At 52.3% G+C, this 26,045-nt stretch overlaps 2 protein-coding genes across 2 annotated transcripts; both read left to right on the forward strand.

Moving 5' to 3' along the window:
• Positions 1-10,708: 10,708 nt before the first annotated feature.
• On the forward strand, positions 10,709-13,253 carry LOC100838818 (bidirectional sugar transporter SWEET14). The gene is made up of 4 exons (XM_003575988.4): positions 10,709-10,937; positions 11,891-11,927; positions 12,035-12,527; positions 12,701-13,253. Exons 1-4 carry the CDS (start codon positions 10,886-10,888, stop codon positions 13,019-13,021), a joined length of 903 nt encoding a protein of 300 aa, XP_003576036.1. The 5' UTR covers positions 10,709-10,885; the 3' UTR covers positions 13,022-13,253.
• A 3,659-nt stretch (positions 13,254-16,912) lies between these two features.
• LOC104584991 lies at positions 16,913-17,293 on the forward strand. The gene has a single exon (XM_010240862.1). It carries the CDS (start codon positions 16,913-16,915, stop codon positions 17,291-17,293), a length of 381 nt encoding a protein of 126 aa, XP_010239164.1.
• The last annotated feature ends 8,752 nt before the right edge of the window (positions 17,294-26,045 follow it).

Genomic DNA, 26,045 nt, shown 5'->3' on the forward strand with positions numbered 1-26,045 from the left:
AACAGACGAAGGGTTAGCGGCGTACAGATTGGTAGAAAGCAGAATGGGGGAGTGGTCCGAGCGGGAAGAGACAAGGTGGCTCACCTGGAAATGGGGGAACAGGTCAGTCCAGCCAGGGCAGGCGACCGCTCTGTCCAGCCGGACATGGACGTTCCTAGGATCTTGCTGATTGTTGTCGAAAGTCCAAGGCAAGCCCTGGAAGCCCAAGTCGAAGAGGTTGTAGTCAGAGAGCGCTTCACGGAAGTCAAGCATGTAACGTTCGTTTCGCTTGTTGTTTGAGAGATGTTCATGTTGCCACATTGCTTCATTGAAGTCGCCGATCATGCACCAAGGCCCTTGGCCCAAGGGCTTGAGGCGTCGGAGCAACTCCCACATGTCGTGGTGGAGATGAGCACACGGTTCACCATAGACAAAAGGTGCAGCGCCATTTTATTCCATTAGAAGGCAGAGAGATAAAGGTATCGATGAAGCGATTACCAAACTTATTCAGGGACACGTCGATGCTCTCATCCTAGAAGAGAGCGATGCCGCCTCCTTTGCTGTCGTTGGAGATGGTGAAGACGTTTCGCATGCCGATGCGGTGGCGAATGTTCTCCACGAAGTCCTTTCTTTGGTGGGTCTCGGAGATGAACACAATCTTTGGCTAGTGCACCTGGACCAATCGGACGAGGTCTTGAACTGTTTGTGGGCGGCCCAACCCGGGCAGTTCCAGGCGAGGATCGTCATGGCTCCTGACAGGCACTAACAGACGTGCCTGTCAGGTCGCTGGCGGCCCCGGGGCTGGTTGCCTCCTTTTCAGTGTGCTCCTTGTCATGCCCTGCCATCTTCTTCTCCTCCGTCTCCCCCTATCCCTCTCTCTCCTCAACTCTCTCAGTTACATTGGTGTTTACAGAGTTTTCACTCCCCTTCTCTCCTAGAATGATATCTAGAGAAACAGAGTCATCTCCCCCGCCGGCATTTGACATGGCCGGAATAGGGGAGAATTGAGAGTCGAGCTCTCTAACTCTACGGAGCCCCTCCACTCCGAGACAGTCCTCGAGGGAGGGCCAAAGGCTGGCCTGCTTCTTCATAGCAGGCTCGAGTTCCCCCTCTTCCTCCTGTGACGATGGTCGGGGCCGCAGAGCCCCAAGGCGGAGAGCCTGGGTTGATCGCGTGGAGTTTGTGCTGTCGCTGGGGGGGCGGCCCAGCCTTTTCCAGCATCTGGGTCTTCTACCCAGGGACAGCGTGCACAAGCTGTCATCGGCGGAGTCAGCTGGGGCGGTCAGATCCTTGGCTGGGGCCGGGGAATGCTTGTCGATGGCAGTGCTTGGCGGGGTGATGGTGTCGGCGGCGGCTTGTTGTTCCGGCGGATCCTCGACCGCGGCATCCTGCACTGGGAGCTTGGCCACCTCCGTGGTGACTAGGTTGGTGATGGCGAGCTGACGGTTCGTGCGCGGCCTTGGGTGTTGGAGGAGCGCCAAGGAAGAGCAGCAGTTCGTTGTCGTCGTTCTTGGCCCGTGGATTCAGGGAGTGGCCAGCACCTGGGGTCGTCAAGCTTGGTGGGTTCGACACCCAGGTCCAGGTTGAAGGAGTGCCTCCTGTTGGCTTCTGGCAGGGAGCAGAAGTCCTTGGTGTGGCTGATGAGGCCACAGTGGATGCAGAAGTTTGGAAGGCGCTCGTAGAAGATGTTCACCACAACCTCGTCATCGGTGATCTCGTCGACGAGGGAGATTTCCTTCTGCAGCATCTTGTGAATCGGGAGGAGGATTCTAGCACGGACAAATTTGCTGCATATATCACCACTAGCATTGTTATCTATGTTAAGGAGGGAACCAAGCTTACGCCCCAGCTCTCTGTTCAGCACCTTTGAGAGGAGGTAGAAGGGGATGTTCTTGAATTGCACCCAGATGGGCACTCCACTGAAGGTCACGTTCTCCGGGTCTTTGCCGTCCTTCATCGCCTCGATTAGGACGGTGTCACCGCCGCGGTACCTCCACGGGCCGCCCCGGGTGACGTGGTTGAAGTCTCCTTCCTCCGTGAATTCGATGATGAAGCGCTTGCCGCGTAGCGGGTGAGAGCTGACGCTGCCTCTCACCTTCTAGACCCTCCTCAAGTGGTCGACGACTTGCTTGGAGGAGACGACGAGCACGGTCAGGATGAGGCCGACCGCGAGGAAGCGCCTGTGCATCGAGGATCTAGCCTTGGACAAGTTGATGACGACGGTTTTCTTCTCCTCCATCGGCCTTGGGTCCAGCATGTGCTCCTTGCCCTTCTGCTTCCTGAGGGCGCCAGGGACTTCCTCCACGGAGGAAGCGTCTGTAAGCTGGGTTGCAGTGGGGTTAGGCGTCTGCGTAGCCTTCTCCCGTGGGCCGGCGTCCTCGCCGGTGGCCGACAGGTTGTCGCCAGCAGCCAGGCCAGTGCTGGGGTTCATGGTGCAGAGGGGATCTGGGTACCAGATGGGTGGTGGATCGGGGGAAGGAGCAAGTGGGGGGTGAACGCCGGAGGTGTGGAAAGGGAATAAGTAGGCACTAGCCGGGGGAGGCATCTCCGGCGGCGGCATAGGGGATTACTAGGGTGAGGAATCAGGGAGTTAAGGACGAGCGAGGTGATAGGATTGGAGGGATGACTCAGTGGGGCTGGATTTGGGGGTGGTGGTGGTGGGGATGTGGTGGGCGAGATCAGGGGAGGAGGGGGGGATGAACTGGGCGTCTAGGAGCGGGTGGGGGACCTCGGTTCGGAGGAGGCGGCCGCGCCACCGGGGGCGGGCGACGGGAACTGGGAAGTAGAGCGGAAAGGAAGGGAGGCGGCCTTCTCCTAGGAAGCGAAGATTGCCTAGCCCTTGGCACGGCAGATCTGCAGGCTTTGGAAGGGATTGGGCGAACTCAAGATCTGTCTCTTCAGGAAAATTGATGAGGACATCCCAACTAATGATACAACCACAGCCCCTACAGCACCTACACCTAAAGTACCGGAGATACATGGACCAATTACTAGAGCTCGTGCACAACAACTAAATTATCAGGTACTTTCGTTCCTCGGTACTTCATTTAATATTAATGAGAATATGCTGCTGCCTAAGATGGGTTCTTTTATGTGTTTTAGGAATGAATGACCTAGCTTGCACCTCAAGGATCAGCGTTGGACAGCAAACCATGGAGGTGGCAGCAAGGTGGCGGGAGCTAGCTCAAGTGATGATTTCAGAACATTGAAACCGTCATAACGAGAGATGAGAAGAAGGCCGCATCCTCTTCATCAATGGGATTTCGGTCAAGTGGAGGATTCCCCCTCCAATGGGTATCTATGGGCCAAAGATGAGGGTTATAACCTTACTTTATTGGGCCTAAGGCCATGTAATAGGGTCCAGCCAATTTTTAGATGTTTTCGTTGTGTTTTAGGAGGATTCGTAGGCCGTTTCGGAGTCCCTCAAGGGCCTGTCCAAAAACCACCTAGTTCCCCTCCTATTTATACCCCATGAGCGCCCCCATGGAGCCTTGGGTTTTGATTAGATAAAGTTTAGCCTTTGCTACTTTCGTGTAATCGCGTGTGTTGGTTAGACCACCTGTTTTACCGTCATCAAGACTCCAACTATATTGAATATTTAGATTCGTGAACCTTCATATCTCCTATTCGCAATTTCAGATTGCTTTTCATCTTGTTCTTGCTTGTTCTTCGATTGCTTGCAGGAAGAAAGACCTTCGTGGTCAGGTTGATCGTGCCCCCGCGGGATCAATAACCTTCTGGAGTTGGTGTATCGATCGCTAAGGCGCTGCCTCCTAGGTTGTAGTCGGATCGTCAACGTCACCTCCTACCAAATCGATAATTAGGTATCTCATCGAAAGATCGGGACACCCTCGAGGCTATCGCGTGGTATCAGAGCTTAAGGTTGCTCGGTGAGATTTTTCCAGTTTATCCGTAGTTTAGATCTGTTTTTACCTATCGTCCAGAAAAAGCCAAAGAAAAATTAGAATTAGTTACCTTGTCCTAGAACCAATCTGAGCCTTGCAATTTTCACATTAGTATTTGCATTGTTGAATCTTTGCTGCATTAATCGTGTCGAGTTGCTCGATTAGATTGGATCGTTTTTCAGATTTTTTCTACTAGATCGAACTTGTTTTTGTCTTTTGATTTCGTGTGACGCAGGCTTTCCATCAAACTTCCCGCCACACCACCGAGTCCCTCTTCGAATCCTACACCGAGTCCCTCGTCGAGTCCTACACCGAGTCCCTCTTCGAATCCTACACCGAGTCCCTCGTCGAGTCCTACACCGAGTCCCTCTTCGAGTCCTACATCGAGTCAGCAAGTTATAGTGTTTCATAATAGATCGAATTTTGTTTAGAGATCAAGTTGTTCGGAAAGTTGTGAAAAAAAAAAGAAAGGAAAGAAAAAAAAAGAAAAGAAAGAAAAACAAAACGAAAAAAAAAAGGAAGAGTTCGAGTCAGTTTCGGACCCGAGTCCAAGTAGAATTAGAGTTTCAGGTGGGTTTGACCCGTGTTCACTAAAACGGCCGTATCTTTTGCATACGAAGTCAGATTTGGACGTTCCAGGACTTTTCGGAAAGCTCTCGACAAGGCGCATCCTCTAAAATTAACGGCTCCTTGACCCTCAAATTCGGCTTCTAAGGTGGACTTTTCGTGCTCCGAAGTTTCTGCACCCGTTTTTCGGCACCGGGGCAGTGCAATATATCTCAGTTTTCTCCACCGTCCGACCTCCGTTTCGAGTGATCTTGCACTTGTTGGAAAGCTTGTTTTGATACGCTTCTAACCCATATTTTCTCATATTTTTCTGAGTTTTCCTTACGACAGCCTTTGCTATTCTCCTACAGACCGACGTGCAGCTTTCTGGTCTTAACTTCTTTTGCGTTAGTTTCTGGGGATAAAAAAAACAGAAAAAAAATAGAAAAAAATAAGAAGCCAAACAGAAGGCCACAAAAAGAAAAAAAAAAGAGAAAAAATACTCCCCAGAGATTTACTTGGTTTACCTTTAATTTGATCTTTCCTTTCTACCTTTTTCAGTATCTAGGCTTAGTTAATTTCTGTAATTCGTTCTTATCGACTCCAGCAGCTAGGACTAGCATTTTTGAGCATATTTTCAACTTTGCATTGCTGATTTGATTATTCGCTTTTCCTTGCTACTCACATAAGCCTCCAAGCTCCACAGATTCTACACCTAGGTTGGTTTGCCTCGAGGCATCAATACATTAATCTTCGGAGGGCTTGTTCTCGCCGCTGGCCATCACCTTCCTGTTTGCTGGGTAAGAACGAGTAAGAACTTGATTAAAAGTTGAGTGGAGTGATTTTTGAAACCCCACATCCTAGTAGTGCATAGGGACTTTTCCTTGTGATTTTTTTTCTTGTTTTCTCCTAACGATGGCAGGTTCTGACGATGATTTACAAGGCCACTCTCCAGGCACAAAGGGCATTATTTCACATTTTGATCGCAAGCTTAGGCTTCGTAACGAGGAGCTGGATGAGGACGTTCGGGTTGCGAATGAGAGACTTGGAACCTTGGAGAGCGCGCACATTGAAACAAATACCAAGCTAACATGTTTACAGAATTCTGTTGCTACCATTAGTACTTCTCTGGCAGAAATCACGACGCAACTGGCGGCACTTGCTGCAACGACCATTGCTACACCGGGAGGAAACAATACACACAACCAGCGGACCGCTAATAATGGTACCTTCGCAAGCGAGGTTGAGGAGAACGACGACGACTACTCCGCGGATACGGAACACGATGGGGCCGTAAACCATCACAACGTCCGTGATCGTCGCCGAACTCGTTTCAACCGCCGAGGTATGGGACCGACACGACCTCAAAGAGAGGAACATGACTCGTTGCATTCTATTAAACTTAAGGTTCCTCCTTTTGATGGAAAATATGACCCTGATGCTTACCTTACAAGAAGGGGAGGATGATGAGGACATCCCAAGTAATGATACAACCACAGCCCCTACAGCACCTACACCTCAAGTACCGGAGATACATGGACCAATTACTAGAGCTCATGCACGACAACTAAATTATCAGGTACTTTCGTTCCTCGGTACTTCATTTAATATTCATGAGAATATGCTGCTGCCTAAGATGGGTTCTTTTATGTGTTTTAGGAATGAAGGACCTAGCTTGCACCTCAAGGATCAGCGTTGGACAGCAAACCATGGAGGTGGCAACAAGGTGGCGGGAGCTAGCTCAAGTGATGATTTCAAAACATTGAAACCGCCATAACGAGAGATGAGAAGAAGGCCGCATCCTCTTCATCAATGGGATTTCGGCAAGTGGAGGATTCCCCCTCCAATGGGTATCTATGGGCCAAAGATGAGGGTTATAACCTTGCTTTATTGGGCCTAAGGCCATGTAATAGGGTCCAGCCAATTTTTAGATGTTTTCGTTGTGTTTTAGGAGGATTTCTAGGCCGTTTCGGAGTCCCTCAAGGACCTGTCCGAAAACCACCTAGTTCCCCTCCTATTTATACCCCATGAGCCCCCCATGGAGGGGTTTTGATTAGATAAAGTTTAGCCTTTGCTACTTTCGTGTAATCGCTGTGTCGGTTAGACCACCTGTTTTACCGTCATCAAGACTCCAACTATATTGAATATTCAGATTCGTGAACCTTCATATCTCCTATTCGCAATTTCAGATTGCTTTTCATCTTGTTCTTGCTTGTTCTTCGATTGCTTGCAGGAAGAAAGACCTTCGTGGTCAGGTTGATCGTGCCCCCGCGGGATCAATAACCTTCTGGAGTTGGTGTATCGATCGCTAAGGCGCTGCCTCCTAGGTTGTAGTCGGATCGTCAACGTCACCTCCTACCAAATCGATAACTAGGTATCTCATCGAAAGATCGGGACACCCTCGAGGCTATCAAACATGAAGAAGGAGATAGGGATTGGATCGGGGTCAGTGGTGATTGTGGGGAAGGACGGAGCGGGGGCGAAGGAGGCGTGGAGTTGATCGGGGGTGGGGAGGGAATCGTAGATCTCGTGTCTCTGGTTCTTGATTCGTGGGGAATCAAGATCTCGCCAAAGAGACGAACAGCCATCTTGTATTTTTTTTTCGCCACTGACTCCCTTGCTGTCCAAGTCAACCGGCACAGGCAGTTCCCTAAGATATCCCCCATTTGCTCCATCTGCGGCATGGCCAAGAAGACGGCTTCCACGCCGTCATGATCTGCACCAAAGCAAAAGCTCTTCGCGAAGCCGCTAGGGAGGTCTGGAACCTGCCCATGGAATCCAGCCTCCGCTATTCTGGCAAGGATTGGGTTCTGATCCTTCTCAGCCAAGTGAACCACGACAATCGCACCAAGCTCCTCTTCCTCCGGTGGCGTGCCTGGCACCTAAGGAACAACATCATCTTTGGGAAAGGTGATGCCTCTGTCTCTGCTTCTGCTCAGTTCATTCAGTCCTATGCTTGCTCTATGTCTACTGCTGCAGGGAACCCCCCGGAACCGGACCGCAAGGGGATGAAGACCATACTCCCCTCCATTACTACCAAGGATCCAGTGCCCACAGCTCTCCTGTCCAACTGGACCCCTCCTGCCCTGGGGAAAGCGAAGCTGAATGTGGACGCTAGCTTCTCTCCCGGCAACGGGTTGGCTGCCTGGGGTGCTGTCCTCTGCGATGACGCCGGCGCCATCATTTTCTCAGCTTGGAACACCGGCCCCCTTGCTCCAATGCCCAGGAAGCGGAAGCCGTCGCCTGCCTGGAAGGCCTTAAGATCGCCATTCACCGCTGCAGCCTCCCCTTGGTGATCGAAAGTGACTGTTCCCAGGTCATCTGTGCCCTCCGGTCCGGCTCGATTAGCAGATTGGCTATCCATGCCACCCTGTGTGACATCCGGCACCTTAGTTCCTCTGTTCCCGGGATTTACTTCAGCTACCCCTTACTAACAATGCAGTGGCCCATGAACTTGCTAGATTGGCCGCTAACTCTTTAGGTGGTGGCTTTGTTGTGTCGCCGGGAGGAGTATGTTTTTGGGCTGTAATAATTGAGATCTAATCGCTATTTGCGATTTCAATAATATTTTGACTTTGGTATCGACTGTGCTACATTACGAGGTACTGTCGTAGTCGATAAGCTAGCATAGAACTCGAGAACCAGTATCGGCCAGATTATACCACCAGCAAACGTACTAGCTGACGCGAAATCACACTACACATGATTGAAGGTTATTAGTATATGTGAAGTAAAACGTTATATTCATGGGTCAAATTAATTATCTTTGACGGTTCAGGCAACAAACAAACTCTAGGAGTAAGCTGTCAAAAAACAAACTCTAGGAGTACAACTACATGACTGCACGCAGAAGCAGCATAGAAGTTGCTTCCGTTTGACACTTTGATCTTTTGGCCGCACTTTGGAGCCATCGGAACCGTTAATTGATCCCTTCAATTAATAATAAGCCAATTTTGATTCCATGCGACGGATGGTTGGAGCAGCAGAGCTTTCTCCTGCCCGGCGACTAGCTAGGCAAGAAAAAATAAAAGCAAAGCCCCTTTTAGCCAATAAGCTAGGCAAAAAGCTATTTTCTTCTTTCCCCTTTACTAGCTACCTTCTGGCTGTAATACATACTCTCTGTTATAAATGACACGAGAGACGCAGGACGCCATTTTACACGATCGTCAAAATGTTCGCAACGGCCAAGATCAGTAGCCAACCCATACGTCAGAAGTACCTGTTTGAAGTTTTTCATGTATAGAAAAAGAATAGAAAAAAAAAGATCAACTCTTAACAAAAAATGGTACCGAGTGAACTGTCGCGGATGCTATGCTTTGATGCTTTACAAAAGAGTAGGCAACAAACGATCTCCGAATAAACAAATGGACGCTAATTAATAGCGTAAGGGCTGATATGGGCGTCGTAAGAAGAAAGCAGTAATTGAGGTAGGACTGTGAGAGATTTGCGCCTGCAAATGTTGCGCGGGTGTTTTCTGACCAGCGGGCGAAGGCAGGAACAGGGATCGGCATGGAGTACACCAACATCGCCAGATTCACTCAACGTAGAGAGCAGATATCTTTTTCAGAAAGCAAAAGTAAACTGGCGAGCAATGCAGCATGCATCAGGAGAACACCAGCCGTTCTTTGCTTCTCCCAAGTCCCAATGGCCTCTCGTAGTTAATTATAGTTTCTTAATTACTCAATCATGACCCCCTTTAACCCGCGTCCGTGGAACCATAGTCAAAGGCAGTATCAAAGGGTCAAGCACCCAGCTTAGTATGCATCCAGCATTCTTCTTGTTACGTATATGTTACACGACTTAATTAATAAGTAACACTCACTACATATATATACACCAAATTACATCGGCTGTACCTACTTATTTGCTTAACTACAAGGCATTAATTAAATTTGATTTTTTTTTCGTTTTACTAATTGGTTAAAAATTGTTTTATGGCTTTGTTCGACACTTCTTTTATGAATAATATAATATTGGCTTGTAATCGCTGCAGAGACCGGAGTCTTTTCCCTTCCGAAAAACCAAGAAAAAGGCTCTACACATTTTTTACCATTTCCATCCCTAAATTCTGGAGAGGCAAAGTCCAACAGATCGAATTAACATGCACACGAAGTAATTAAGCAAGCTGAGAATTAAGCTGCTTTTCAACTGTGTTCCTGAAGCCTTGTGAGGCGATCATGTATATGGAAGCAACCAAGGGACAGCAGTGACGTGCGTGTGTGCATACGTGCACTAGTAACGGATCCGCGCGGCTAAGCTGGTACGTGTTTGTTCTGGCTCGTTGCTTCACACGCTTAGCCGGCCAGCTCTTTAGGGCCATTCTTGCATGTACGTACGTATGCACGTAACCGCGTGATAACTCCTAGTATTAACGTTACCGTGTGGCTATCATTGATTAAAATCCGACGGTCAAACACATCGACTGATCTCTAACTAAAAATCAGACGACTTCTCAATAGCAAACCGTTAACGTTAATTCTTATACGTGCTTAAGTAAATACATATGTTTCAAGACGCGTGGCAGATAACCTCTGAGGAGCTTATCAGATAACTAAGCCAGATCTTATAGGAGGTTTCAAAAGTTATGTAAAGAAATGTCGTGTATTAGGCCGGGGATGTGCCCTCTTTCTCGGAAAAAATAGATGTCATTAATTAACTTGAAACTACGAAACGCGGAAATTCCGAAAAAAGGATGAGATTCACCACACGCATGCGCATCTCCTGCTTGATTACATGAGTAACCAATGGCGGAGGCCGAGACGCGGGGGGGGGGGGGGGGGGGGGGGACCAAGATCTAAAAATCATGCCTAGGTCCTTATTTTTGTGTGTCTATTTTTGTGTTTGGCCCACCCTAACACTCGTTCTTTCTGATTTGGACCTTGTTATAATATTTTTCTGCCTCCGCCCTGTGGATAATAATTACTGCTACTTGACATGAGCCGGTGATATCGGTCTAAGTATCGTCTACGAGTTATATTCGATGTTTCTAAAAAAGACACGAGGTTTGTATTTGATTTGCGGGGAAGTTATAGACTTGCATATGGAGTGCACCGTTCAATTCTACAAATAAATCCATGCATGCATTTGGGAAGGGGCAGACAAAGTGCAGTAGCGGTCGTTGGCCACTTTGTGTCAAGCATGATGATTATCTTTTGCTTAGCTCTTAGGCTGTGATTGAACAGGAATAGCTTGTGTGTGCAATTGCCGTCACACATACACACACACACAATAAGGCACGCCTTTTGGCCCTGAGATTCCTTCCTAGCACTATATAAACCCACCCAAGCTCCAGCTCCCTTGAAGCTCTCTCACAATCAGTTCTCCCATTGAACCATCTCCACACAAGGGAGAGAAGAAATCTCGAAACGTAGCTACTTCCCGTAGCTGCACACAAGACAGCTGTCTCGTTGATCTTCTCATCTGAAATCCGAAGCTAATTAAGGGGAGATCTATCAATGGCTGGCCTCTCTCTTCAGCACCCCTGGGCCTTTGCCTTTGGCCTCCTAGGTATTTTGGTGTCTCTCTCGATAGATCCTTGTCCGAATAATTGAGATCTTTCCTTTTAATCTTCTCGTTGCTCTCTTTTTCCCTTTTCCTTTTTTTGCTGCTTTGGCAAAAACAATAGATTTTTTTTTGTCAGCATGCCCCATGAAGTGATCATCCTACCTATACACGTACATAGCTAGTTAGTGGGTTTTGCACTATGGGATAATGCATGCAATTTTAGGTTGTTTACCGAAGCAAAGAGCTTGCCAAAACAAGATTTCTCTTGGTGCACCTTAATGATCCTTCCTCTTCTGTCCCCTCCTTTATTCTTTTTATGTGGAAACTAAGACTGGTCATAATGAGGAGTAACATGAGGTAGTAACCTGCATATGTTACTAGTCTATGTTACTACTTCAATAGTGGGTAGTAACATATTTGTGGTAACATAAAAGTCTCATTTACTAGTTTTATAGACTCATTATATCTTGGAAAGTGTGCTGTGATGGTAACATATCTAGTTACTCCAACACTCTCTTTCTTTATTAATAACATGACACATCATCAAAATTGTTTAATTGTCACTTTAGTTACCATCTTTGTTAGTCTCACTATGACTAGTCTAAAAGAAGGCTAATTAATCGTTATAAGGAGCATATTTAATTCATTCGTCATGGGAGCCGAGGAGATATACAAACATGCATTGTGAATTGCGATCGCAAATGATCGAATGAACTAAAGATGGCGTGTGAAGAAAAAAAAGAGTAGATAAAGGGCTCCAATAATATGTCGAGCTTTGCCTATGGTTGTGGAGTGACCTCACCTGACGCACACGGCACACAAGTTACGGGTCCCCCTGGCTAGTCATTATTGAAAGACGATGGACCGGCCGGCCTTTTGTGTAACGTACTGGCTAGCGTGTCTCCCTGTTTCTCGCAGCTGGCTAACTGACTCGCTTGAACTTTGTTTCTCTGCAGGCAACGTCATCTCCTTCATGACCTACCTGGCCCCACTGTAAGAAACTACTAGCTAGCCTCTCGATACAATTTAAAGGCTGACGTGTCAATTAATTTCTCTCGCCATGGCCTGTTGGTGCCTGACGTGTCAATTGCATGATGCAGGTCGACGTTCTACAGGATCTACAAGAACAAATCGACGCAGGGGTTCCAGTCGGTGCCCTACGTGGTGGCGCTCTTCAGCGCCATGCTATGGATCTACTACGCGCTGCTCAAGTCGGACGGCTGCCTCCTCATCACCATCAACACCGCCGGGTGCGTGATTGAGACCATCTACATCGTCGTCTACCTCGCCTACGCGCCCAAGCAGGCCAAGCTGTTCACGGCCAAGATCCTGCTGCTGCTGAACGTGGGCGTCTTCGGCATGATCCTCCTCCTCACCCTTCTCCTCTCCGAGGGCGAGAAGCGCGTCGTCATGCTGGGCTGGGTCTGCGTCGGCTTCTCCGTCAGCGTCTTCGTCGCGCCCCTCAGCGTCATCCGTCTGGTGGTGCGCACCAGGAGCGTGGAGTTCATGCCCTTCAACCTCTCCCTCTCCCTCACCCTCAGCGCCGTCGTCTGGTTCCTCTACGGCCTCCTCATCAAGGACAAATACGTAGCCGTAAGCTATATGCTCACGCCCACTGTTGTATTTAATCAGCAACACTTATTCACTCGCAAAAAAATCAGCGACATTTATTATGAATTGACATTTATTATGAATTGAAGGGAATAGCTAATTAATGTATGTCAGTCTCAATTAAACTTGTTTCTTATGTGTGTGTTTTTTTTCAGCTACCCAACATTCTCGGGTTCGCCTTCGGGGTCATCCAGATGGGGCTGTACGCGCTTTACCGCAACTCGACGCCCAGGCCGGTGACCAAGGAGGTGGACGCGGAGTCCCATGACGGCGCCGCTCCCAAGGTGCCTGAGCATGTCGTCAACATCGGCAAGCTTGGTGCCGTCGAGCTCAAGACCACTGAAGTGTTCATTCACCCTGCCATCGAGTCGCCGCCCACAAAGGAGAACGGCGTTGCTCACGGTGCCGAGCAGAGCAGGGAGGGCGGCGTCGTCGTTGAGAAGGTCGACGAGGCAAGCCAGGTGGAGCAAGTCTAATCATGGATGCATTGACCCATATGCATGCATCAAACTAAGAAGAGCGGGGCTTGTGATGTTCCGCTCTGGATGCATGTTGCATTAATTTGATGTGTGTTAATGTGTTGTTTCATACTGTAGCTCGTTGTAAGAGTTCTTGTTTTATTCTGGTCGTATGAATCAGTGTGTCAATAGCACTTCGACGATATGTGATATTATTGGTCTTCTTATGAATTTACCATTTCTGGCAAAACTTGCATGTTTTCGAGGCTGCTATATAGCGTAGCACGAAATTGGTTAAGTAAGTGGCAAGGAATCGTCGCGCGTCCATGCTTGGCTCGCCTTTTCCGCATTTCTTTCGGCGCCAAAACTGTAAACTAGTTCGAGCTTTTCGCGAACGCTTGTTGCGGTGTTGCCTAGCTACAACCACCTATACAGCTACACGTACGGTTGCTGGAGATTTCTTTCTCTAACTGAAGTACTGAACCCGTCTTTTCGGGGCCTTCGCGATATCGCAGCTTCACAACTCTAGCAAATCTACCACGAAGGTGTGCATGTATTTAGATTCAAAAGAAAAGGTGTGCATTTATTTTTTTTATTTTTTTTGACGAAAAGAGCACAGCGTGCACGTATTTTATTATGGCTTTGCTATTTTTTGGACGACTATTTCTTAATAAATGATAACAACCTTTTGATTCAATTGTTAAGATTCGTGCAACATTAATGTAGATCTGATAGATAAAAAAATCTTCATTGAATAGCTACGATTGTCAACTGAGAAATAACTATTTCTTGAGCGACTGAGAAATAGACACTCCCATTTTATTAAAACAAGTAAATTAGTCCAGATTTGATGACATTACTATTCTTGGCCGTGAGATGAAAGTGATAAACATAATCTCGCAAGTGGGCCAAATGTCCCACGGGGTTCAGTTGGAAAAATTGGTGGTTTGGACCTTTCTCTCGTAGCAACTGGCCCACACAAAGTTTCTTGAACAAGGCAATATGGCAACACGGTGGCGTGTAGTGCGCGCATTTTGATCGGTTTTAGATAAGTCTATGGTCGGGCTAAAGCAACATCCCAGGTTGGACGGTGCTGTTTACTGCACTCCTTGTTGTTGGGATTGGACACGTGTATTGGCTGGTGTTTTGAAGCGCGCTAGTTTCTGAATCGACTCACTAGCACACAGTTTCAAAATATAATATTAAGATATAAAGGTCAAAGTAATTTATTACTCACTAGTAGTCGCCGTTCACCTGCCTCAGGGCAAAACGCGTGCGAGCCTAGTCCTCGCAGGAGGAGTCGATCTCCTCTTCGAGTCAACAATCGCGATCCTGATCACCAAGGAAGCTACCATGAGGGCTCTCCCGAGTCAGATCATGAAACCTGCGGAGCACCATGCTTCAGCCGTCGTATTCGTCGAACCAGGATGCCGAGAAATATCAAGCCACCGGCTGACCTGGACAAATATGATGGCACTTAGGAGTCCAGGACTTGGCTGGAGGACTATCTCACCGGAATTCGCTGTCAAGGCGGAACACGAACTACCGCTATGCAGTGCCTCCAGCTTCAACTCAGGGGCCCAGCCCACACCTGGTTGAATAGCCTACGCGATGGCGAAATCACCTCATGGGACGAGTTGGTCCAGGACTTCACGCGCAACTTCAAGGCCACATATCAACGACCGGTATCTCTTGAGCAGCTTCGAGCCTGCACTCAGCGCGAGGGCGAGTCCATCCGCTCATACATTCAGCGGTGGACCAACACAAAACAAGCCTCCGAGGAAAACTTTGATGAAAGCGCCATCGACGCATTCAAACGAGGTCTTCGTCGAGTCGAGCTCAAGGAAGAACTGGGTCGCGTCCGACCCGCAACCATCAACTACCTAATGGAAATGGCCAACCGGTGGGCCGATGGCGAGGACTCGGTCCGCAATGAGCGCTGTCAGTCCCCGGACAACGGTGGAGACCGCTGTTTTGAACGCAGGAAGAAGCGCAAAGGACGCGCGTTCGAGGAACCAACTTCACTTGACTTCATCGCAGCCACCTCTCAGGCGGAGAGAGACCGCAGTGGCGAGCCTCGCGGGCACAATCCGCAGTGGCAACGCAAGGGAGGCTAGATCTCACTCTCCCAACAGTTGGTGGCTCCTTGCCCATTTCACGTCTACAAGGGCAAACAAGGCAACATTAAGCCTAGCCACCCGCTGATGGAGTGTAGGCGCTTCAAGGAGTTACAGCTCGAGTTCGCGCGAGTGATAGCCTCGAGGGTGTCCCGATCTTTCGATGAGATACCTAATTATCGATTTGGTAGGAGGTGACGTTGACGATCCGACTACAACCTAGGAGGCAGCGCCTTAGCGATCGATACACCAACTCCAGAAGGTTATTGATCCCGCGGGGCACGATCAACCTGACCACGAAGGTCTTTGTTCCTGCAAGCAATCGAAGAACAAGCAAGAACAAGATGAAAAGCAATCTGAAATTGCGAATAGGAGATATGAAGGTTCACGAATCTGAATACTCAATATAGTTGGAGTCTTGATGACGGTAAAACAGGTGGTCTAACCGACACACGCGATTACACGAAAGTAGCAAAGGCTAAACTTTATCTAATCAAAACCCAAGGCTCCATGGGGGGGCTCATGGGGTATAAATAGGAGGGGAACTAGGTGGTTTTCGGACAGGCCCTTGAGGGACTCCGAAACGGCCTAGGAATCCTCCTAAAACACAACGAAAACATCTAAAAATTGGCTGGACCCTATTATATGGCCTTAGGCCCAATAAAACAAGGTTATAACCCTCATCTTTGGCCCATAAATACCCATTGGAGGGAGAATCCTCCACTTGGCCGAAATCCCATTGATGAAGAGGATGCGGCCTTCTTCTCATCTCTCGTTATGGCGGTTTCAATGTTCTGAAATCATCACTTGAGCTAGCTCCCGCCACCTTGCTGCCACCTCCATGGTTTGCTGTCCAACGCTGATCCTTGAGGTGCAAGCTAGGTCCTTCATTCCTAAAACACATAAAAGAACCCATCTTAGGCAGCAGCATATTCTCACTAATATTAAATGAAGTACCGAGGAACGAAAGTACCTGATAATTTAGTTGTCGTGCACGAGCTCTAGTAATTGGTCCGTGTATCTCCGGTACTTGAGGTGTATGTGCTGTAGGGGCTGTGGTTGTATCATTAGTTGGGATGTCCTCATCATCGAGCCCAACAACCGACTGCGGACATGGGTTATCCCCAGTATACCAGCAACAGAGTCGTCATGGCACCGCCGACTCAAGTGCCTGGGACTCTAGCCACTGACGCCCCGCCAGCTCCTCCACTTCAAGCTAACTTTGCCGAAGCCGTAAGCCGAATGCAACCACCTTCGGAGTCAACACCCGCCGCTGCCGAAACTTATCCAGCTCCGGCAGGTCACATATGCATGATCCAGAAGGGCAGACCAACAAATTGGGTTCAGAAGTTGATACCCCGACAGGTGCATATGGCCGTGGCCACGCCACCCGCCGCACCTCATTATCTTGATTGGTCTGAAACATAAATCAGTGTCCTGAGAAGATCACCATCCCCGAGTCCCGTGACCTGGACATGTAGCTCTGGTGCTCGATGCCCAGATTGGAGGTTATATGATGAATAAAGTGTTTATCGACGGAGGCAGCGGCCTTAATCTTATCTATGCCGACACTCTTCGAGGGATGAATCGCTCCATTACAAAGCTTCCTGCTACGGATACAACCTTCCACGGCATCGTCCCAGGCAAAGCAGCTACACGGCTGGGCAAAGTCAGCCTAGACGTGTTGTTCGGCACACCTGACAACTTTCGACGCGAAAGACTCGACTTCAAAGTGGTCGACTGGCCATCCTAGTACCATGTGGTATTGAGTCGAGTCGCGTTGGCCCGCTTCATGGCGGTCCCGCATTATGCTTACCTCAAGCTAAAGATGCCTGGGCCCAACGGCGTGATAATTGTTTCGGGGAACTTCACACGCTCAGATAGCTGTGACAAGGAGTTTCATAAAATCTCCGAGTCATTTGGCATGCATGAAGAGTTTGAGAAACTCAAAGCCTCAACTGATCTTGAGCAGCTTCCCGTCATCAAAAAATTGGCTCATCAGCCCGAATTCAACAAGAATGCAGATACCAAGGAGGTTCAGATCCATCCGACTGATCCTAGCAAAACTGCAATCATCTCAACAAGCCTTTCCCCTGCAAAGGAAAGTGCACTCGTCGAGTTCCTCCGTGAGCGCTGGGAAATCTTTGCCTGGGTGCCAGCTGACATGCCATGAATTCCCAGGGAACTCGCCGAGCACGCACTTAATGTCGACGAGAACGCAAAGCTGGTGCGACAACGCATGCGGCGTTTCTCGGAGCCAAAGCACAAAGCCATCGGAGAAGAAGTCAACCGACTCCTCGAAGCAAAGTTCACTAGGGAGATAAAACAAGCGACCTAGGTAGCAAACCCCGTCAGAACACCACAGTCCTGCGTATGTGCGTCGACTTTACGTCACTTAATAAGCACTGCCCCAAGGACCACTTCCCTTTGCCGCGGATCGACCAGATCGTTGATTCGACCGTCGGCTGCGAGCGACTATCCTTCCTGGATGCCTACTCAGGCTACAACCAGATTCGACTCAAGGTCGAGGACGAAGAAAAGACTGCATTTATCACTCCATATGGCGTTTTTTGCTACATGACAATGCCTTTCGGGCTAAAAAATGCAGGCGCCACCTACCAGCGCTGCATGCAGGCCTTCCTGGAGTCCAGGCTAAGCAACAACGTCCAGGTGTATATCGATGACATTGTCATCAAAACCAAGAAAGAGGCAACCCTCCTCGAGGACATACAGAAACATTCAACAACCTGGACAAGTAAAGATCAAACTGAACCCCACCAAGTGCACCTTCGGGGTGCCCGCTGGGCAGCTTCTCGGGTACTTCCTCTCGGCTCGGGGCATCGAAGCAAACCCGACAAAGATCAGAGCCATCCTAACCATGAAGGAGCCGAACAAAACTCATGAGCTTCAACAGCTCAACGGTCGACTCGCTGCTCTAAGTCGGTTCATCGGCAGGCTAGGAGAAAAACCTTTGCCCTTCTACCATCTTCTGAAAAAGAAGAAGGAGGATTTCGCGTTGACTCCAGAAGCCAGTGCTGCCTTTGCAGACCTGAAACGTCTGCTCTGCAAGAAGATGAGCAACTCCTACTATACATCGCAGCCACGACTTAGGTGGTCAACACGGTGATCGTAGTCGAGCGAGCCAAAGAAGGCAAGACCCACGGCGTCCTACGCGCAGTCTACTACATCAGTGAGGTCCTTTCACCGACGAAGCAGCACTACCCTCATTACCAGAAGCTTGCGTATGGTGTCTTCTTGACAGCACGCAAACACAGACACTACTTCCAACAACACTCAGTTGTGGCTGTTAGCGAGCCCCCACTTGCTCATCTTAAACAATCCAAAGCTAACAGACCGAGTCGCCGAGTGGGGAATCGAGCTCTCGGCTCGTAACATAACTTACGAGCGACAAAAATCGATCAAGTTGCAAGTGCTTCCCGACTTCATCACCGAGTGGACAGAGACCCAGACTCCAGGTCCGCCAGACATGTCCAGCTCGTGGACGATGTACTTTGACGGGTCAAAGCGGCACAAAGGAGCCGGCGCAGGCGTCGTCAAGGCGGACGAGGACAATGCAGCCAAGGCCGCCCAACTCTCAGCACAAGCGAGCCTCCTCCGCAAGGCCAAGCACGCCGTGCATTTGGCTCGGACCAACCACGGCACGCTGATTGGGCAAGGGGAGCTGGAGACCAAGAAGCTGCTTGGGATCGCCCAATCGCTGCGCGACCTGCTGCCGCGGTTCGAACTGCGGGCCGAGCGGGTGGACAGGACAGACGTTACCACGCTGATCCCGTTCTTCTTCGACTTGGTGAGGAAGCTCGCGGCGCTTGACGTGTGGATCTCCAAGTTCTGCAATGAGGAGATCGCCAATTGCGCCCGGGAGGTCGCTGGGACGATCCTTCCGAGGGTGCACCTCCGGCACCCTGAGTTCCCCTTCGAGACGCTGCTGGACGCTTGGTCGGACAACGAGGACGCCCCCACCCACTGCCAGGCGGTGAGCAAGTTTGTTGACGAGGTGGTCGAGCGGATGCAGCGGAAGCCGGACCCGAGTCGGTGCCGGAGCCCCCGGTGGAGGGCGCCGGCAACTCGCCGCAGCCTCCAGCGGAAGCCGCCCCAACCAGTCGCCGCAGCCCCCTACCGGGCCTCGCCATTCCTTAGTGTTGTTTTCCTTTGCTTTATGTTCCCTGCAAGTGTGGCGCCTGGCGCTGTTTAAACAATTAATGTCTTATTTGTGTATGCAACTTGTCCAGTGTTTTCATTAATTTAGTGCTCTCGTTCTACTTAATCCTTGTTTCTTGTTCACAGGGTTGCCTCGCGGGGTGGATCCCTTAGCCTTTGTGTGTTATGCCTTGTTTGCCGGGGACTCGCGCGCCACGCACTCAACCGGACTAGGGACCCGGGACGGACCCGTAGTGCCGACCTGGGGCCAAGTAGCGGCGACGAGCCACTCCGCTTGCAGGATAGCTACTCCCAAGCATGCGCTCACGGGACGGACCCGCCAGCTGCACGAGGAGCGCACTCCCCCCGCAAGCATCCTTTCAACACCCTAGCCACACGCAGGGCTTGGGCCGCGCTAGCGAGGCAACGTTCAGTTTTAGACAGCTTATTGTTTAAGTTTATGCACTTAGCTTTTCGTTTGTTCCGCGCTTGGAATGCTTGCCGGAGGGGTGCGGCAGGGACGCTATGGCAATCCTCGCCTCTGAATCCGCCTTCTTGTGGGATGCAGCAGGAACGCTGTGGCGGGGCCGCCAGCGGCGCCAAGCACCGGTGGTGGCGCCACCACAGCGTCTCCGCGGCAACCTACGCCTCGGAGATACTCTTTGGAGGGGTACGGCAGGAACGCTGTGGCAGGGCCACCGCCAGCGCTGGGCACTGGGGTGACGCCACCACAGCGTCTCCGCGGCAACCCTCGCCTTGGAATAGCCTGGTGAAGGGGTACGGCAGGAACGCTGGGGCAGGGCCGACGCCGGCGCCGAGCACCCGCGCCGGCGCCGCCATAGCGTCTCCGCGGCACCCCTCGCCTCGGGGTAGCCTGGTGGAGAGGCGCGACAAGGGCGCGGTGGCAGTGCACCCATCAGCACAGAGCACTGATGGCATGCACCACCACCGCACCTCTGCGGCACCTCTCGCCTTCGCAGCCTCTTCCTCGGCTCCGCTCTGAGCTGCTCCATGGCCGGCACGCCCTTTTATAGGCGCGGGGGAAGGGCTTGCCACCACACGCGCCGGGTCACCGCGGCACCCGTGGCGCCACACCCCCTTGAAGTTCGGCCCGGTCTTCGCCACCATGCATGCAAGTTACCGCGGCACACGTGGCAGCTCTCCCCTGAAGCAGAGGCCTCGAAGTGCGGCGAGACCCTTGTAGTGCGGTCACTCCACACTACAGGGCGCCACTAAATGCCACAGCCCGTGGATGGTGCACGAGCGTTACAGTGCGCTAGATTCCACCTTTACCCTGCATGTCAGATTCTTACCAAGCCCAAGATGCTGCAATTTTATTCCTAAATTCACGAAAACATATAGCAACATGGAAAGCTCTCCTGCCTCCTAGCCCCCGGGCACAGAAGGGTCGATGCCAAACTTGATTGTGAGCACTCTTATATTTCAAGACGCAGCGTCTGTGTGATGCACGTTGCGGCGAGCCCGGCAACTTCACGCCCCGTGCCGGAGTGATCCGGCAACGGGTTATCATTTTCGAGGCTCCGGCAGCCCCCTGCTCACAACCAAGTATGGAAAGAGACTTCTGTGCACCTATAGCAGGAGACAGAAGGACGAGAAACACGCAAACAATCGAGGCAACTTGAAATTCAGGAAACAACACTTATCTTCATTCACAGCAACTAGTGGTTTACAATCGGGGGTTGTCCGGCTACACTAGTTCGAGAGGCATGCATCGGCGGCATCACCTGTGGGTCGGGCTCCGCCGCTTCATGGGTAGAACTTGCGCAAGTGCTCAATGTTCCAGCTATTTTGCACCGGCAAGCCTTCTTCGGTTTCCAATCGGATACCCCCCGGCCTGATCACCTGCACTACCCAGAAGGGGCCCTCCCATTTCGGAGCCAGCTTGTTCTCGGCCTTCGTTCCTTGTATCCGGCGCAGGACAAGGTCTCCGGTCTCGAGCTCCCGGGAACAGACCCGCCTGTCGTAATAACGGCGGAGTCCCTGCTGGTAGCGCGCAGCTCGTACAGCAGCCCGGCATCGAAGTTCTTCGATGAAGTTCAGATCGTCAACCCTCTGCTCGTGTTGGCTGGAATTGCCATACGCGTGTACCCGGGGTGATCCGTGCTTGAGCTCGAGGGGCAGCACCGCTTCTGCCCCGTAGACAAGGGCGAAAGGAGTCTCGCCCGTTGCCCGACTAGGTGTGGTCCTGATTGACCACAGCACGGGCTGGAGTTCTTCGACCCAGTGCTTCCCGTGGCCTTTGAGCTTGTCAAAGGTTCGCGTCTTGAGCCCCCGCAGCACTTCTGCGTTGGCTCGCTCCGCCTGCCCGTTACTCCTTGGGTGAGCAACAGATGCGAAGTGTATCTTGGTGCCTATGCCCTCGCAGTAGGCCCGGAACACCGCACTTGTGAATTGCGTGCCATTGTAGGTGATAATGCCGTTAGGCACACCAAACCGGCACACAATGCTTTTGAAGAACTTGATGGCCGCTTGGGCGGTCACCTTCTGCACTGGTTCCACCTCCACCCACTTGAAGAACTTGTCGATGGCCACGAGCAGGTACTCGTAGCCGCCGACCGCTCTCGCCAGCTTGCCGACGATATCCAGCCCGCAGACCGCGAACGGCCAGGAGGACGGAATGACTTGCAGGGCCTGCACCGGCTGGTTGCTCTTCTTCGCATGAAACTGGCATGCCTCACACGCCTTCATCAGCTGCTCCGCGTCGGCTAGGGCCGTGGGCCAGTAGAAACCATGTCGAAACGCCTTGCCGGCCAGGGCCCGGGAGGCCACATGGTGGGAACACGTACCTCGGTGTATCTCCTCAAGTAGCGCGCGACCCTCGTCCTGGGGCATGCAGAGGAGCTTGACTCCATTTGCACGCCTTTGGTAGAGGTTGCCGTCCACCAGGGCGTACATCTTGGCTTGCCGGGCCACGCGCTCTGCGGCAACGTTGTCTTCCGTGAGGGCTTCTCCCTTCAGGTAGCAGGCGATATCCACCGCCCAAGGCGGGGTCTCCCAGCTAGCGCATGCCGCTGCGTCGGTGTCGCACCCGGGGTACCACCGCTGCACGACGCGTGGGTCGCATCGCTGAGTTCCTGGGAGGATCTCACCTCGGGCAGCAACGTGCAGGCTGCCCGGCAAGCTACCAGCCCGGCAGGGCTAGCGGGGCTTCGGGGAATAATCCCGCCTGGGCACCTCCCGGGAAGGCACTTGCCGGGAAGAGGTGTTCCCGGGCACAGGTTCCCGCCGTGAGGACGGGGCCGAGCGAGCAGAGCAGCAGCGCCACGTGGGCGCGCGGCAGGCGCCCAGTGTGCAGTCTCGCCAGGGCAAGGAGTGAAGCGCACGACGCATTTAATGAGCCGACAGGAGGGGCGTTATCCGTCTAGTCGGACGAACAGTGGCTGTCCAGTCCTATTTTTTAGGCCTTAGACCCCTAGCCGTGGGGTTGGCGCTCGTGCATGCATGCCAGCGCACCGAGGGAGAGCTGCCCAAGCTCCTTACTCGCCACTTGTAAACCATGCACCGTGGCACCTGTGGTATCCCCTTGGTTATAAAAGGAGGACCCCCGCCAATGGTCAAAGGGTTCGTTTTTCGTTCATTCGTTTTCTGGTCGATTCGCTTCGCTCGTTTGTTGGTTTGCTGAGCCAATTCATAGTGCAACACTGGTAGTAGTCCGAAGTAGGAAAGAACACTTAGCCATAAAGAGGCCACCCCGGGGCTTCCCCCCAGCAACCTGTAAACAGCCGATTTCATAGTAATACAAGCTCAGACAAGAAGGACGTAGGGTTTTACACCGCAAGGTGGTCCGAACCTAGGCAAAAAGTGTGTGCATGCGTTCTTGGTAGGTTCTTACGCTTCGCATCGGTCCTGCCGGCGATCGCCAGAGCGATCCCCGTAGCCCACTGCCGAACGGAGGCGGAGGCTGCTGCCATTGTAAACACCTTCGCCATCAACGTCCGTGACCCCAAGATGCGCGAGAAGCTGAGCACGCATCGGATCCGGACGACGCAGGATCTGTATGCCTTGGCGCACAAGTGGGCCATGGGCGAGGAAGGGCCCAGGAGAAGGCTCGCAGAAGAAGAGTTCCCGCAAGCGCAGCGGGAAGCAAGTCCTCGCCGCGGAGTCGGGGGCAGCTGCGAGGCATGCGAAGAAGGCCTCGCCCGGTGGTGGGTCTGGCGGCAAGCATGGTGACGCGCCCCGCTGCCCCATCCACGCCAACTCCACCCACGACGCGCAGGACTGCCGCATCCTGCAGGGTATCAAGCAGCAGCACGAGCAGTGCCACGAGGAGCGCCGAGCAGCCGGCGCCTGCTTCAACTGCGGTGACATCGGGCACCTCTCCCAAGATTGCCCGAATGACCCCAGAGAGGGGCCGAAGCCTACCGGCGGCAACGCCGGCAGCGAGGAAGCCCCGGGGGGACGCAGCCAAGCCCGCGCCGGCAGGGAGCGCCCTCCCCGGGGACAAGACAGGACCCGTGCCGAGGAGCAGCGCGAGTCCGACTGCACTGGCGGCGATGAGCCGGGCTTCCAGGAGCCCCGCGGCGTTGCCTGCATCCATGGGGGAGCTTACGCTCTCTCCTCCCATGCCGCGGTGAAGCGCCTCACCCGCGATGTGTGCGCGCTGTTGCCGGAAGCGGAGCCGCAGCAGCCGGTGAGGTGGTCGCACGTGCCGAGCACCTTCAGCGCCGAAGACCACCCAGCGAGGCAGCTGGGTTCAGGGGTCATACCCTTCGTGGTCTCACCGATCATCAGCAACATGACGGTGACCAAGGTGCTGGTGGACAACGGAGCAGGGCTGAACCTCCTATCCGCCAGGTTGGTGGAGAAACTCCAGCTGCCGTTGGAGCAGCTGAAACCCACCGACCCTTTCCGGGGAGTGAACCCCGGGATCGTGTGCCCTTTGGGGGGCATCACGTTATCGGTGACCTTCGGGTCCCGGGAAGCGTTTAGGACCGAGCACATAGTGTTCGACGTGGCGCACACCCCGTTGCCCTACAATGGGATCCTTGGTCGGCTGGCGCTGATCAAGTTCATGGCGGCAACCCATTGTGCCTACGGCGTGATGAAGATGCCATCTGTGTACGGCGTCCTCTCCATCAGGTGCGATCTCAAGGACGCAGCCTGGTGCGTTGGCGAGGTCGTCAGGGCCGCAGCCGACGCCGGTGACGAAGGCTCGCGGGGCGACAGCCCGGCAATGAAGAAGGCCCGCACTGCCCCGCATGAGCTTGCCGGGTGAAGCGCAGGCTCGAGCTCATGCCCTGGCAAGGGCCGGAAGCTCCGGGAGGAGGCCGCCAAGTTGAAGAAGCTGCCCCTCCAGGCCGGCAACAGGGAATGCACCGTCATCGTCGGTGCGAACCTTACTGCCGAATAGGAAAGCGCCCTCGTCACTTTCCTCCGGGAGAACGCCGACGTGTTCGCTTGGGAGCCGTCGGACCTTCCCGGAGTCCCTAGGGAGGTGATTGAGCATCGACTCGCGGTGCGCCCGGACGCCTGCTTCGTCAAGCAGAAGATCCGCCTTCAAGCGCAGGAGCGGAAGGATTTCATGAAGCGAGAAGTGGACAAGCTCAAGGCTGCCGGGGCTATCAGGGAAGTTCCATACCCAACTTGGTTAGCTAACCCTGTAGTAGTACCAGAGGCGGGAAATAAGCTTCGCATGTGTGTAGATTTTACTGATCTTAACCGTGCATGCCCCAAGGATCCTTTCCCTGTGCCCCGCATCGATCAAATAGTTGATTCCACTCCTGGTTGCGACTTGCTGAGCTTTTTGGGTGCTTTTTCCGGCTACCATCAAATCAAGATGGCAGTCGAAGACGAGCAGAAAAAGAAAACAGCGTTCATCACCCCGGTTGGCTGTTACTGTTACACGTGCATGCCTTTCGGGTTGAAGAACGCGGGCTCAACATTCCAACGCGCGCTGCGCGAGTGTTTGGGACCCCAGCTAGGCCGGAACGTGGAGGCCTACGTGGACGATATCGTCATCAAATCGAAGCGCGGGGACTCGCTGATTGATGACCTGCGGGAAACGTTTGATAACCTTCGCAGGATCAAACTGAAGTTGAACCCTGAGAAGTGCACCTTCGGTGTAGACTCGGGCCAGCTTCTGGGTTTCTTGGTTTCGCACAGGGGGATACAAGCCAACCCACGCAAGATAGAAGCTATCGAGAAAATGGAGGCTCCCCGCAAGGTGAAGGATATCCAGCGCCTCAACGGCTGCGTCGCCGCACTGGGCCGCTTCATCTCAAGGTTGGGCGAACGCGCCCTGCCTTTCTTCAAGGTAATGAAGAAGAAGGGTCCGGTTGACTGGACCCCCGAGGCCGAGGCGGCGTTCCGGGAACTCAAGCAATACCTCAGGTCGTCGCCCGTCCTCGTCGCCCCCAAGCCGGGCGAGCTGCTGCTACTATACCTAGCAGCGACTGACCAGGTGGTCAACTCAGTGCTGGTTGCCGAAAGGGAGGAAGACGTTCCGGGGACTGAGGCTGTGAGACAGGGGGCTGAATCCCTGCGGGGCTGCTAGGAGGGAACCAAGCCACGTGCCCAGTGGAGCCCAAGGATGGTGACGTTAGAATTGGCCCACATGGCAGTGTACTATGTGCGGCCTATAAATAGAACCTTACCCCTCTGTAGGGAAGAGAGAGCATTTTAGGGTTTCCCCTTTCTTCTTCTTCTTCTTCCTCAAGAATACAGCTCAAGGAGCACCGTTGTAGATCTCAGTATCTCGGCTTATACAACAAAGCAGGAGTAGGAGTCTTACCTTGACAAGAGGGCTC

This window comes from Brachypodium distachyon, chromosome 4, assembly GCF_000005505.3.
Source record: "Brachypodium distachyon strain Bd21 chromosome 4, Brachypodium_distachyon_v3.0, whole genome shotgun sequence".
Taxonomy (NCBI): Eukaryota; Viridiplantae; Streptophyta; class Magnoliopsida; order Poales; family Poaceae; genus Brachypodium; species Brachypodium distachyon.

What these genes read in the sequence shown, in the direction of transcription:
- LOC100838818 (XM_003575988.4), top strand. Translation starts at nt 10,886, where the DNA reads ATGGCTGGCCTCTCTCTTCAGCACCCCTGGGCCTTTGCCTTTGGCCTC. An exon ending in ATGACCTACCTGGCCCCACT is followed by an intron (nt 11,928 to 12,034) that starts GTAAGAAACTAC and finishes TGCATGATGCAG; the next exon opens with GTCGACGTTCTACAGGATCT. An exon ending in TCAAGGACAAATACGTAGCC is followed by an intron (nt 12,528 to 12,700) that starts GTAAGCTATATG and finishes GTTTTTTTTCAG; the next exon opens with CTACCCAACATTCTCGGGTT.
- LOC104584991 (XM_010240862.1), top strand. Translation starts at nt 16,913, where the DNA reads ATGGCGGTCCCGCATTATGCTTACCTCAAGCTAAAGATGCCTGGGCCC.